The sequence below is a fragment of the Aplysia californica genome, unplaced genomic scaffold, assembly GCF_000002075.1.
Source record: "Aplysia californica isolate F4 #8 unplaced genomic scaffold, AplCal3.0 scaffold00013, whole genome shotgun sequence".
NCBI lineage: Eukaryota > Metazoa > Mollusca > Gastropoda > Aplysiida > Aplysiidae > Aplysia > Aplysia californica.
The window spans coordinates 1,648,161-1,663,252 of record NW_004797283.1 but is presented as its reverse complement, the minus strand read 5'-3'; the positions used below and the strand labels follow the sequence as shown (position 1 = coordinate 1,663,252).

The window sequence follows — 15,092 nt, the reverse complement described above, 5'->3', positions numbered from 1 at the left end:
ATATATATATACATACACACACAACACATAAATACACACACGCACACTCACTCATGCACACACCAACAAACACACGTGCACACTCGATCAAACAGACAAACAGACGCTATAAAAAAGTATGCATTTTTTTGCATACGAAGACATACGCCAACAAAAGTGGTATTAATATAATATTTCCACTATGACTTTTTACTTCCAACAACGACCCTGTGCGTGGCTGAAAGATAAGGGAGCAATATCTGTGATAGGATTTTCAACTGTTCCACGGGATTGAGAGAATGAAAATCTTTTTTTAAAAACCAAGCATGTCTTACATAATATGTGTCTACTTTACGTACAAGATCGTGACTCAACGCGCAACACTGGGGTCGTTGTAATGCGCATCCACAATCACGACACGATGTCATAAAACAGTGTTATTTAACAATAATGCTGCCGTACTCTGACAAAACGCCCTTTTCTTATTCACAGCAGTTTCGAGAAATCAACGATTTTCGGTTTTCTTCTATAATATTTAAACTATTTTGCACAGTATATCAACGGTTGAACTTGAAACCTGAAGAGAATGTCATTCCCTGTGCTCAACAATATAATACCCCCCCCCCCCCCCTCCTCCCGAAATTCATTGACTTGTAGACGTTTTGTCAGAGAACGGCACAATGAACTCTTTAATAAGTTTTAATAACGTTGAGGACACTTTGTCTGACGGCAGAGGCCAAAGGCAACGTATCAGAGTATTTCGAACCATCATACACAAATAATAAACACGAATTTATATAATTCATTATTGCACTGCACGCATGTTCTTTGCTTGCCTTTATAAGTTCCAAATAAAGAAAACAGAGTCAAAATACCCACATAAATAAAGAAGTTTTACTTCAAAATAGTATGTCTTCAAAAGTTGTCAAAAGTCCAGAACATCCACAAAAGAGTTTCACAGATTCCGCTTGAAACTGCCAAACTTGTTAATGTGAGAATCTCTTGAGTTTTCGGAGTTGCACTATAGATTTTGTGACTTAGGCTATATCTTTTCGAAAAAAGCCTGCACTTTTGTACCCTGGGCAGTGTCAGCTGCTGAAGCCGCTTCAATAAGCTTCTTTTTTTTTTTCGCCCACATTGTTTGCGAAGACAAAATTTTCACTTTCGAAAGTGCTATAATGAGGTTCTAAAAAACCTCAAATACAGGGTGCTTCTTTCGCACTTGGGAGCAAAACACTTTCATGTACAAAGAATCCGGTCAGTTCAACGGGTGTGTGTGTGTGTGTGTGTGTGTTTGTGTGTGTGTGAGTGTGGGTAGGTGTGTGGTGTGTGCGTGTGGGTAGGTGTGTGTGTGTGTGTGTGTGTGTGTGTGTGTGTGTGTATGTGTGTGGGTGTGGGTGGGAGTGTGGGTGTGTATGTGTGTGTATGTGTGGGTGTGTGAGTGTGTGCATGCGTGCGTGCGCGTGGGCGCGCGACGCGTGTGTGTGTGTGTGTCTGTGTGTGTGTGTGTGTCTGTGTGTGTGTGTGTATGTGTGTGTGTGTGTGTGTGTGTATGTGTGTGTGTGTGTGTGTGTATGTCAGTGTGTGTACACAGACCTCAGTCCGAATGTTAACGGTTGTTACTGTAGAATACACATGGTATGAGATCAAGGTGAATGCCACGTGGAATGTAGAATGCTATACGGAAAAGTGGGAAGACATAGAATAATATCAAGAGGCTTACCAATTATAAGAAAAGGCGGAAAGTGTTTGTCTGATGCAAGGTGAGAGGGGCAGTAATGATGATGCGATAACAGTTGAAGATACATGTGCGTGTTTTGTCATAAAACTTGCAATGATAATGTTTTTGTCGCCTGTTCTTGGGCATGCAGTGTTTCCTTCATTCTTAAAAAAAAAAACCCACCTAAAATGTCAATTGTTATGTGTGTTTTTGTCCCGGTTTGGTACCCAGATGGTCTCATAACGTGTCTTCACTAGACGATAAAATGCCCAAACATCGCTCTACCCTTCAGACTTTTCTCCGTGGTTTTGGTCTCAATAACGACCGTTGTAGTGGTCATTATTTTATTAGTCTTGTTGTTGTTGTTATTGTTGTTGTTGTTGTTGTTGTTGTTGTTGTTTTTGTTTTATTAAAAGTTTTACGACACACAGATAAGTCATTTTTGTGCCAAAGATTAAAGGTTTTCCAGTGAATGGCTTTCAAAAATATGGAGGAGAGGTAAGGACGATAGAGGTTTGATAGGACGTTTTATTAGACACAGCAATAGAGCTTTGTCCTAAAACAGTCATTGGCTTTGAGAAATGGTCCTCGGGGCCTCAGACTCCGGATAGTGGGAGTTTGCAGGGCTATCTGATGTGGTTTGCTTCTACTTTCTTATCAAACACAACAAATTGGCCTTATCTCTCCTCTTTCTTTTTTTTTTTTTTTTTTTTTTTTTGTAAGTAGGCCTATGTTGCTCTCTTGTAACACCTCTAACCTTCGGCACTTATATGACTTAATTTGTGTAGCAAGTGTGGTGGAACGCATACTAAAACTATAGTAAAGACTCCAGAAATCAACAACAAATTGTTGTTTTCCAGATATGGATAGGCTAACAGCATGGTATAATGTTTCATGGTCGTCCGAGCCAGGTATCCCCTCAATAACGTGCAAAACATGTTTCGAAAGTCACGGCGTTCAACCAATTGACTCAAATGGTCACACCAGGAAGTGGTATCACAAAACTGGAAATTGAGTGTAATGAAATTCATGTCATACTCAGCTGTTGGGCAGAAATTCCCCAACGCGAGACCCAAAAAGGCTGCACATAACGCTCACTTTTTCTTCTTTTCCTTTCTCTACGAGTCTGAAAAAAAATGTTCCGGAACAGTTATCAAAACATTTAATCGTGCGCGTGCGAGTGATAGTAAAGTTGGTCTATGTTATTATTTACATGTACTTAGTTGTTTTGTTAATTTTTCTTTCTTTTGTTTAGTTTTGTTTATCTGTCTACTTAGTACTTGGGTTTTCCTTTCGCTTTTTTTACCGTATACATTGCGATAGACTTACTAAGGGAAATAATTTTAAATTAGGAGAATTTAGAAACATTATATTCAGTCATCTCCCTTGCAAGTTCTAATCATTATCATTGACGAGAAATGACTCCAACTTGGTAGCAAAAGGTGCATTCTATGCTAATAGACCATATTTATTGTCTCTATTGCCATCCATCTTAATGCATGATATAGCATACCAGACGAATAATATGAATTTCTAGTATGATTAATTGTTCCCTTAAGTAATTATTTTTAAGAAATAGGATTTTGAAGAGACTAGAAAAGGGAGTCAATGATTTAATGAAGCAACACAAAGGTGACTGATATCTTGACAAAGAGCAGGAAGAAAAAAATTATAACAATTAAGCGAACACTGGAAATTCGCGTATATGTGTTCCAGGAACTAGACGTCTGTGCCTGAAACAGGAAGAGCGATGCAAAGGGTCCATAATCCATGTCAGAGGACATACATTTATACCTGGGTACCTGGAGGCGTCATCTCTAGCTCAGAGGTTGACGTGTTATGACCCGTCAGTGCTCACAGTCGTCAGCAGTTATGACTTGTAAGTCGTCACATGTCGCCGACTTTGGAGCCTGGGTCGGGGAAACTCTCATCCACATGAAACTCCCAAGGGATTTACGTGACAATGTCAGAACGTGGATGAGAGACCACGAAGCATAAGATACATCTTTGAAGCAGTTATTAAACACAATTCACTCTAGTGGACCAATGTCTCCATTTGCACTTTGAAAACGTGCAAGAACATTACTGACCTATTACGTGTACTTAGGGATTTTTAAGGGGAAAAAAAGGGGGGGGGGGTTATTGTACAAGACAAGTTTGTTTTTGGTTGTAGTTTTTTATTGTGTGTGTTGTTGTTTTTTGTTGTTTTTGGTTGTTGTTTTTTGTTTTGTTTTTTGGGGGGGGAGTATTTTCTAGGGAAAAATACTCCGAAATTCATACACAACACACTATGTAAAGTGTCTAGCAGTCTTTTTGCATAATTCAGCTTCCTCCTCAATTGAGTCAACAGTTTACCAGCCTCTAACAGCATTGTACGAGATCAATAAAGGTTTGGAATGTATCGTGAAAGCAACTTCGGTATAACACGGACTGTTGTATCTCATATACATCTGCTCGTCTCAACCATCAGAGAACTCAGACGTTCCCCACAAAAACCGTCTGTCTTGGAGAAGTTGGGCTAAATCTATGTTGAACCTTGCAAAGAATTCATCTAACAAGGCTCTGGTCTCTGGTAACATTTTTCCTGCCCTTTTCTTAGACGGCGTCTCGTGTTTGATGCCCTGTTTGAGGACGTCCTCAAAAGTACTGCTGGCAGGGCGGCCTGGGGAGGAAGGGGGGGGGGGGGGGGGTAAGTCAAGAGATGATCTGAAATGTTATAATAAGGTTCAGATCGTTTTACATCAATTGGGATAAGGCATTGTTCTTAAACTATAATAGTCCCATCGGGGAACTTATTACCAAGCAGAAATTGATTAGATGTCAAATTGTGTAAGAATCCAACAGAACATTCACATTTCTCCCTGTTTCCGTGTTTGAAAACCAAAATAATGTTAAACAAAGGGAGGACACTAAACTATATAAAGAGAGAATAAAGCATCTCTGCAGAACTTAATAATCATTTTTCGTTTATATACATGTACTTAAAGGGCGATAATGAATCTTTAAAAGAACCGGCGGTGTTTCAAAGAACAATTATGAAGGCTAGGTTTAAAACACTAACAGGAAACCCTTTCAGTACTGTGTCGTTTTCATCTACATTTGTACAGACGAGATAAAAATACTAAATCAAAAGGGATTAATCCATAACGTACCTTGAGCAACTATTCAAGAAGCAGTTTGTTCTTCTAAAATGACCTTTAAACAGCAGTAGAAAATGGGCAGAGAAAAGTTTAAGAGATCGCCGTGCTTTTACATGCATGTAACAGTGAAGGGGTTAATGAAGTGACTCATGAAAGTTTTCTCACCAACACCCAGGAACTCGTAAGCGTCGAGCAAAGTTCCCGCGACGTCTGCGTGATAATCTTCGGTACGTATGATGAAGAAATGCTTCTTGTTGAACACAGACAGCCACTCACGCAGGAAGACGGAGTAACAGCTGATGTGGATTCGCATCTGGGGAAACAAGGGGTAGGAATGGGGGGGGGGGGGTATACGATAAAGTTCCCGAGAATGTTAGTTTTCTTCATATTTGAAGTAAAATCAACAATATGCCAAAACTTCTTGCCCATTGAATGACTGTGCATTGTAAAATTATTTTATTTATTTGCAGCTTTTAGCATTCTTAATTCTTCTCTCTCTCTCTCTCTCTCTCTCTCTCTCTCTCTCTCTCTTTCTTTCTCTCTCTCTTTCTTTGTGGGGTATGTATTATGTAACCATTCTCAAACAGAATGTTGTTTACTTTTTTGTTTTGTTTTGTTTTGTTTGTTTTGTTTTGTTTTGTGTTTTATTGTTGGGGGGAGTCGGGGTTTGTTGTTTTTTTTTGGGGAGGAGGGATTTGGGAAGGGGGTTTTGGTAGGAGGCTGTTTTGTTTGTGTTGGGGGGTGTTGTTTTGTTTGGGTATTTTTAGTCTCGACAAGCAGCACTTCTTTCCTACACGAGGAGAAAGAAAGATGGATTTGATCTTTGAATTTGTCACTAAACTATGTGGAAAACGACTACAGTTGGTCTGAACTTTTGTCGGAACTGGGAGTTTGTACAATTGTTTTAATGCTTAGAAACATCAAGTAATGGCATTTCACTATGCTTCATATCTGTCTTTACCTTTAAAGATAATACTGCTACCGGTTTTTTTTCATTGCTACTACATTTTTCTGGCTTTGCAGACCACGTCTGACATTCTGCACTTCAATATTATCATTGATGATACACGTACAGACTTGTTTACAACATTCAAAATATATTGGTTTGTTTCATTTCTTATCTACCTTGCAAATGGCATTTTGATGAAATATATCTTGCAGAAAGAAATAACAGATTTGTCTTCCAGGTATGACTATGAGTCCGTGTCCGTGAATTGATTACCAGTATTTCTTTTGCACACAAGAAACATCTTTGAAATACTCACTGGAAGTTTGTGATACATGTCATCACTGAAGAAACATTGTCTCGTGGAGTTGACTGCTAGACAAGCCTTCATCATACCAATAGCTCGAGGAACGTCTCTGGCAAACTGTTGGGGCGAGTGACCATAGCCCAAGAACATGTAGTCTGAGTAGAGTCTGGGTGACAAAACAAAGTATTACATTGTAATTGGTTTTAATAGGAGTTCTACGGCACTTGCAACGCAAATAGGTCATATAAGTGTCGAAGATTAGAGGTGACGAATGTATTACAAAACAGGGGAGAGCTTGTGAGTACATGAAAAAGGTTCCTCTCCTTATCTTGAAGAGGAAGAAGAACAATGATATAGAGGCGAATGATGAAGAGAACGAAGCAGAAGAGGAGGCATAAGAGGATGAAAAGAAGAAAGAGGATAAGGAACAGGATAAGGAAGAGGGGAGAGCAACATGAAGGGGAAAAGAGTGTGTGGAGTAGGTAGGAAAGATAACAGGCGCAGTTCACCCATGGAAAACGGCCGTGGAATGTCGCCCAAAATATCTGAATGTTATTTTGCGTAAGGCACCCATAGACAGAAAATACTAGAAGGCGGCAACAAGCACCATCTACAGATTTTATCAATACAAGGTCCTCTCTGGCGTCTTAAAGGCCATTACTGTGTCTGTAACGCGGTAAAACATCTGCCATGCCTTACCAAGGTCCTCTTATTTTACCTAAGCATAATAGGATGTTCAGCATTGGTAATCTGATCTAAAAATTGAGCTTTGTATTAAGCTAAGTGCTGACGATAGTACATTAATATTAATAAGACGGCTAATCATAAATATGCACCCACCGAAACATCACCCATACTATGCAGTCGAAAAATATACGCGATCTCAAGCTGTTCAGGAAAGCCTGTGCAATTAGATGCCCATGTTATGTGTGCTCTGGGGCAATCCAGCGTAGTGGTTAAGTGAATTGCGATTTGTTCATTGTTTTACCATTACGCTACATCAGAATTACAAAGTTCTATCTGACATTTTTTGCCGTTTTGAGTACTAAGACCACGAGGTCAGAAACCGAGTGTTCTATCGGCTCTATCAAAATCGTCCTTATCAAGATATTTAAAGAATTGATTTCGAAAAAGCTTGACATCATGTGAAACTCAATCTTTGGCGCCAAATTTCTCAAATCTAGGTACTGAGTAGATAAACCTTTGTAATTCTGAAGTAGCGATTATTTTAGGTCCGGCCCCATCTCTATGATCCTGAACTTGAGCAAGGTAAACGTGACATAAGTCGATCACATTTATTAGAGCCTTTGACTTTGAAGGGTTTGTAGTGGTGAAGGTGTTATTACTTCAGTGCTCAGTTCCAATGCAGGATGAACAAATAGATTTTGTTCTCGAAATAGAAGTGACAAAAAGAGAGTGAAAATTAAAGAACTGGGTCCTCACCAACACAAAGATGTCGGAATCTTTCAGCATCTCATTTACTACGCCCTTCACAAAATTTTAACCTGCGATAGTTTAATTGTGCACGCCCACGTTTCAACCCAACGAGCCGCCCCTTGTAGATCGATATTGTATTCAATGTTTAAGGCTACTGGCCCACGAGACTAAAGACATACACAGTTTACAGAAGAGATTTCTGTGAAACATCATAAATTATAAGGACACATAATATCAAGAACTTTTTGTTTAACGGTTTGGTAATTTTTATTCAGTTTCCATAGTAAAACAATAGAGGCTGTACATTTTACCCTGTTTTCGTGGGTTAGTTATAAACATTGTACGAGTAGATGTTTATCCCTGGCTTGAGTTAGAATGGTTGAATTATATGTGGAGTAAGAGGAGGGGGTAAATGAACAGGGGAAAGATGAAGAGGAATACGAATTAAGGTAAGAGAGAAAGGCTAGAAAAAGAAGAAGGAGGGGGTGGCTACAACTGAAAGTCCCCCCCACCCCCATCCCAACCTCTTATTTTTTTTTAAAACAGGGCACTGCGCATTGGCAACCATTAATGACGTGTTTGTAGTATATCTGTACCTTTCAGTATTCATCACCGTATTTATGCATATTATTATATTACGCTACAGTATTGTAAATCAAATTTCCCCACGGAAATCAATAGTAGTGGAATTTATTTTTTCATAATTGGTCGCTTTTAAGGACAAGTAAGCTAACCCAGATTTCGGGGGTTTTGAGAAATCTAGACCTACACCAAAAGTGGGCATTGCACTACCTATAGGAAATGTTTGGTTCCATTGGCGTGTACATTTATTTAGTTATAGAGAAACTCTCCTTGTATTTTAAAGAAACTGAATAAGGGTTCAAAAACTTTACTTTCGATTTTCTCAAAACAGCATTTTTCGGTATAGCCCCCTTGTGCTTAAAAGCGACCAATTATATCAAGGGTTGTGCTGGATTACCTTTCTGCTGGATCTCTGAGCAGGATGAAAAACTTTGGATTGCGGTAGATATGCCGCATGGCGTGTGGAGTCAGAAACTTGGGCTCATCAAGCCCAGCATTCTGGGGATCCAAGTACCAGCCACGGAAATCCCAGAAGTCCATAGGGGTGCCATCACCTTCAGGGGAGATAATGGTAATAGTTAGAACTTGCTGGTGGTGTCTTTGGGTAGTCTTAGATCAGCACATAATTTCTTTGCCGTTCCTGCGTTTGTTGGTGGATCCGACCTCTGCCCCCTACCCTCTCACACCCAACCCCACCTGCTCTCTCTCTCTCTCTCTCTCTCTCTCTCTCTCTCTCTCTCTCTCTCTCTCTCTCTCTCTCTCTCTCTCTCTGTCTCTCTCTCTCTCTCTCTCTCTCTCTCTCTCTCTCTCTCTCTCTCTCTCTCTCTCTCTCTCTCTCTCTCCCTTATCTCTCTCTCTCTTTATCTCTCTCATATGCACACACAGACAAATAAACACATACGACCACAGACATACACACACATACACACACACACATACACGCACACACACATACACACTTACACACACACACATGCACGCACGCACGCACGCACGCACACACGCACACATATACATGGTATAAATCATTAACATGCACATGAGCGCCGCACAAAAAAAAATTACATTTGAAAAACGTTGTTCACAAATTCTAATAAAACGTTATTAACATCAGTTATATCCATAGCGTATAAAGCTCTGCGCCATTAAAGATAGTTCAAAATTAATTGCTTGAATCAATAAGCCAATAAACACCTTTGTTTCCCATACCTGTGATAAGCTGTCGCTTCTTCCACATGTATTCATCCGAAATTTTTTTGGTTGGGGTGGTGAAAAGGCCAAGGTATGCTCCGAATCTTCGTTTGAGCATATGGCCCATCATCCACAAACCTGTCAAAGAACAATATGTTGTATTATATATTTCGATTCTTGATACGTCTGACTTTCGTTATTCCTAAAATCTAGTATGGTTGTTGCGGTTTGTGGGGAAGCGGGAATGGAGGGGGTGACAGCATTAGGGGCATAGAAGAAAGTAATCAACATTCAGTTATAGTACTTTGTGTTCTTGGCGCACGGTTGCGTACATACAAAAGGAACTAATTAATAGAAAACAGCCAAATCTGCTCTAACGAATGGTCACCTGTTGTTGTTTTTTAATCACCAGTACAAACGGGCACTTCCAATTTCCCCCCTGTCGTTTTTGTTTTTGTTTTTTTAATCAAAATTAAAATAACACTGAGTAAGACGTCCATCTATCTGAAACAGCCACTGCTCTCCTCTGTCTTAGATCATTTCAACTGTACGTTAAAATTACTTCAGTATGTGAATTTTATAAATAAAAAGATTTGCAAAGTAACCCGTCTGTTTCAGATTTTAATTTTGCAGCTTTTGGTCACGTACCGACGGCGTCTGTGGTGTAGAGGTTAGACGATTCCGTGTCGCAGACAGGGGACCTGAGTTCGATTCCCGAGTGGGGACAGAATTTTTATCGAGTATCCCGGTCTTTGTGCAGGGATGGCGTATCCTTCTCAGCCCGGGATGGCCCTGACATGCAGGGTTGGAAGCCTGTCTCCTAAATGATCTAAATTGTGACGATGTGGACGTAAGAACACCTATTTTTTTAAGTCACTTACCGTATCGGAGCCAGCACCAGTAGTAAATCTCTTTCCCCAGACCTCCATTATTCTCCAAGACGTCTGGGTGTGACGTCAGACGAGAGTGGAAGTCCGTGGTGCCACATTTGTCAACCCCTAGCACGTGAAAGTAGGGCACACATTGGACTAACCTCATCTTCTGCTGAAAGAAGCACGGGTTCTTCAGATGTGGGATGTAGGAAGGTCGAGCCTGTGGATCGTTATGACGAAAACCAAATATAGAAGCTGGTCATCGTCAAACAGTAATATCATGAATACGAGCACGATGCAGGGAAATGGGTATAAAGTTAAGAGGAACAGCTTAGAAGAAAAGAGGGGCAGAAAAGGAGGTCGGAGATGAGACCACGTTGACTCAATGTAAAATTTAAACAATTAATTCTTTTATGCAGTAACTGAATCTTGAAAATCTGCGATTTGCGATTTTTTTTTTTAAAGGAGTTCCAGTGACTGTATAGAGATTCACATGGCGTATTTTAGTAGGCCACATGCTGAACTTCTTTTTCCACCTTTCCCTGTCATGGAATAGCCTCATGATGTTATTCCATGTCTTCAAACTGTTCTGTACATCAATGTCTATGTTGGACTCTGTCCCCTAACTTACCACACACATAATATCCTGGGTGTCATTCGGGCCAAGCTGGAACCCCGCTTTGTTCTGGGTGCAGGGAAACTTTGCGATGTTGTCGTGGGTGTGTTCAGATTCCCCAACAGCTTTCAGTGGTTTGAACAAAAGACGCAGATCGTTTCGGCTGAAACTGGAATCAGATTACTTGTGTCAGTGGGTGGTTGGTGGGTTCTCTGGTGTGGTTTGCTCTCCTAATTTACTATCAAACATTCATCATCCTTATCTCTCCTCTTTCTTTTCTTTGAATGTTACTCTCTCGTAGCATCCCTTATCGTCCACACTTATATGACCCAATTGTCTTACAAGTGCCTAAAAACTCCTGCTAAAATATAGTGTCAGACCTTGATACGTTTATGAAGTTCGTACAATTCAGTTGTTTAGTGTAGAACAAAGACTTTCGAACGTAGGTTTATCAAAAGTTGAAACGATTATCAGCAAGATGTATGAAGAAGCCAATGGTCTTGGAAGGGCTTACAATGATTTGATGGCTGGGAGGGTAGATAAAAGGAAGATTTGGCAAAGGCAGGCTGACAATAGTTATATTTTCCAGACCCCATGAAGTTATAATAATAATAATAATAATGATTACAATAATAAAGTTCACTTCTATAGCGCTCACTCCCTGGTAGCTCTAAGTCCTAAACAATTAAATAAGCTTCAAAACAACGCTTCGTGTAAATTGGCCCTTTCAACGAACAACAATTCTTTCAAATACATAATATACTCTTGGAATCTGACGAACAACACATATACAAAAAGACAACCACTCTGGCTACTGGTCACACTTGCTTTCGGAAGAAGAATAAAACTAGTTACTTACATTTAAATGAATGTGTTCTTATGCCGTATTTGACTGCGGTCAAAGGAGACGCCTCTCTTAACGGGAGGAGCGACCCTCGATTGTGGGTCAAGCTATGCAGTGGGAGGGAATTCTACTCTGAGGCAGTTAGTAGTTGTCGAAAAAGACGTGCCTCCTAAAAATAGTTTTACACCGTACATTCTTGAGTTGTTTTTTAGTGATAGATCGTAGATTTTCCAGATGGAATATACTCATACAGTTACTTAGACAAATCTTGCGGTGCCAGATCTTTTAAACACTTCTAGCATATTACTGCAACTTTGTAGAAATACGGGCATTAACAGGGAGCCAACGTTGCTGCAAAAAGCAATGGTGGTGTGTGTTCTCTTACAGGCCTTTTGAGAACAACTCTCGCAGCTTGGCTCTAAGGCCTTTTCAGTTTATACAATAGTTTTGTTGGTATGTTTATAAGGAGTGAGTTGCAATAACCAATACAAGATGATACGCAAGATGACATCAGTGTCTTAAGAGATGTCTCGCTTAAAAAGGGGCCATTTGTGCAATTCTTCGGATATCTAAATATGCAGCCTAGCATAGATTTGGGATTCGGTGGTGCATTGACAATTTTTTGTCATTTATAACGCCTAAATTTTTGGGTTTGCTTTATAAAAGTACCTTTCTCATTTCCAACAAGATGATCTGTTCTATCAAATTGTCTCACCGAAGACTTTGGGTTACATAAAATTATGTCGGTTTTATCATCGTTTATTTTGTCGTTTAACCTCAGTCAGTTGGATACCACCAACGCCTTGACTTCGTCTACACACTTATTTGTCATGCTTTGAGCGTGTTACCTGGCTCTGAAGACACGTACAGCTGAGTGTTGTCTGCGTACATGTGATGGGAGAAATCGTGACTTCTTATGCATGAACTATGTCGTGCTGTGTACTAAGCGTATAACAGTGGTTCCAACACAGACCCCTGTGTTACCCCGTACTTTAAGCTGCACACAGCTGACTTCTTTCTGTTCTCAACAACACACTGTGCACGCCCAGTTAAGTATGACGTGAACCGCTCACGAACATTACCAGATGGTCTAATTGTCTTTTACAACCTTTCTAATAAGATGGAGTGATCAATAGTATCAAATTCTGCACTTAAGTCTAACATTGTGAGCATTGAAACGCAATCTAACATCTGCTGTACATAGGCGATCATTGTAAACGAGTATCAATACAGTAAATCTTACATTATATATTATATCATAATACATATATATATAGAGACAGACAGACAGACAGACACACAGACAGACAGACAGACACACAGACACACAGACACACAGACACACAGACACACAGACACACAGACAGACAGACAGACAGACAGACAGACAGACAGACAGACAGACAGACAGACAGACAGACAGACAGACAGGCAAGCAGATAGATAGATAGAAAGATAGATAGATAGATAGATAGATAGATAGATAGATAGATAGATAGATAGATAGATAGATAGATAGATAGATAGATAGAGTGTATGTATATAATATGTTTATGCACAAGTATAATGTATATGTTTAAATCTTTATGTACGTACACGTAAGCGTGATACACATTGTTTTTTAAAAAAACTGTTATTAAGAAATCAAGAGGAGACTTTAACTACCCTATGAGATATACCTACATCGCACTTACTTTTTATAGAACGGGTGTGACAGGGCCAAAAGTGCGTTGTTTTGGGAATCCATTTTGGGGACGATTTTGAACACGTTCTGGACAGAATCTTGAAGAACACCTGTCGTGGAACATTATTGAAAGACATTTTTGGAAAAGAAATTGAGTACCGGCCAGGTACCTGAAACATTTTATGGGACAACATGCAGTTTAATTAAAGACTTTTTTTCTTCAGGTCGAGGAAGTGGGAGGTGGTGCGATAACATTTTTTCTTGTTTTTCTTAACGTTTTCAGTACATATTATGTGTAAATGCTTGTGAATGCGTGTGTGAGTGAGTGTGTGTGCGTGTGTGTGTGTGTGTGTGTGTGTGTGTGTGTGTGTGTGTGTGTGTGTGTGTGTGTGTGTGTGTGTGTGTGTGTGTGTGTGTGTGCGGGTGCGAGTTTGTTGGGCGCGTATGCGTTTGTGTATGTGGGGAGGAGGGGCGGGTACAGCAAGAGAGAAGAGGGGAGTGTGCATTTTTATAAACGTTGTCTCTTCGATCATCATCATCATCATCATCATCATCATCATCATCATCATCATCATCATCATCATCATCATCATCATTAGTATCATCATCATCATTATTCTGGGCATAATCGTAAATATCATTTTTTTTCTTTTCGCACCACCTTCAGCATCTTTGTCCACTTCAAAGGCAACAACTACAATTAATGCAGCGTCAAAAACACACAAAAATGACATAAGAAAAAAGCAGCAATAACAATAACAATACAATAACTACAACAAATACGAGACCAACAATTACATCAACGACAAATACAATAATTGTCCTAATATCGCCAAGAAAGACAGCAATAAACGCTAAGAGGACGACGACGACCCGATAACAACGACTGAGAATCAAAGCAACTCCAAGTAACTACTTACATAAGGGAAAAGCACAAGCAACAATAACAAAAACAACAATAACTACAGCAAAAAAAACGACAAATACATTAATAATTATCCTACAAACGACAGCAATAAAAACAAAAAGGACGACGATGACTGAGAGAGAATCAAATCAACATCAGATGACATTCAAACAAAAGATAAAAACACAAGGCGCCGGTAACAACGACTATCGACTCACCCAGACTGAGTGGCTTGCCCGGCGGGAGGCGACTAGCAACTGTCAAAGTATAAACCATGATGAAGATCGTGATGTACAGAGTCAGGCCCACTGCCAGAAACAGCCACTTGTGCTTCCAACACATGCGCGCGTGAGAGCCGAGGACCTGCATGAAGTTCTGGGAATAGTAGATGTGTAGAAACGAATGAGTATAACAAAAGATAGCAGTAACAAAGCGGTGATTGTTCATTGCGTCTCTAAGCTCAGTTATTGACAAGCTCCCTCAAAGAATACGATACCATTCTTAAAACATAGTCAAGCGTCGCGTGCTCATATTATGACCTAATGCAGTTGCGAGCGCAGTAAAACTCTCACCAAAGCAAAACACTCGCCAAGCGCATAACATCAAATTGCAAGCAGCAGAGTCCAATTGCGCTTGGGAATCTTTGAGCGCGATGGAAAATGGCTAATTTAAAGAGGAAACGGGATTCACTCCCAACACGTAAAACCGTATTAGCTACTGCTCAGGCCTCGGGTAATAACAAAAGACCACAAGTGTGTATTGGGCTAGTAAGCCATGTTTCCGGTTTTACCGGATAGCCTAACTGTTTTTGGTGCCTCGCTATTCCTTCTCCCTAATCTTCAAACGTTTTCAAATATTTATAAAAAC

The 15,092-nt window shown here is 40.0% G+C and overlaps 1 protein-coding gene across 1 annotated transcript; it reads right to left on the bottom strand.

Annotated features, from left to right (window-relative positions):
* Window positions 1-3,958: 3,958 nt before the first annotated feature.
* Window positions 3,959-14,594, bottom strand: LOC101860545 (carbohydrate sulfotransferase 15-like). The gene is made up of 8 exons (XM_035970829.1): window positions 14,444-14,594; window positions 13,478-13,488; window positions 10,184-10,394; window positions 9,321-9,440; window positions 8,509-8,665; window positions 6,105-6,258; window positions 5,005-5,152; window positions 3,959-4,361 (listed from the first exon to the last, which is right to left on the bottom strand). Exons 1-8 carry the CDS (start codon window positions 14,592-14,594, stop codon window positions 4,159-4,161), a joined length of 1,155 nt encoding a protein of 384 aa, XP_035826722.1. The 3' UTR covers window positions 3,959-4,158.
* Between the last annotated feature and the right edge of the window lie 498 nt (window positions 14,595-15,092).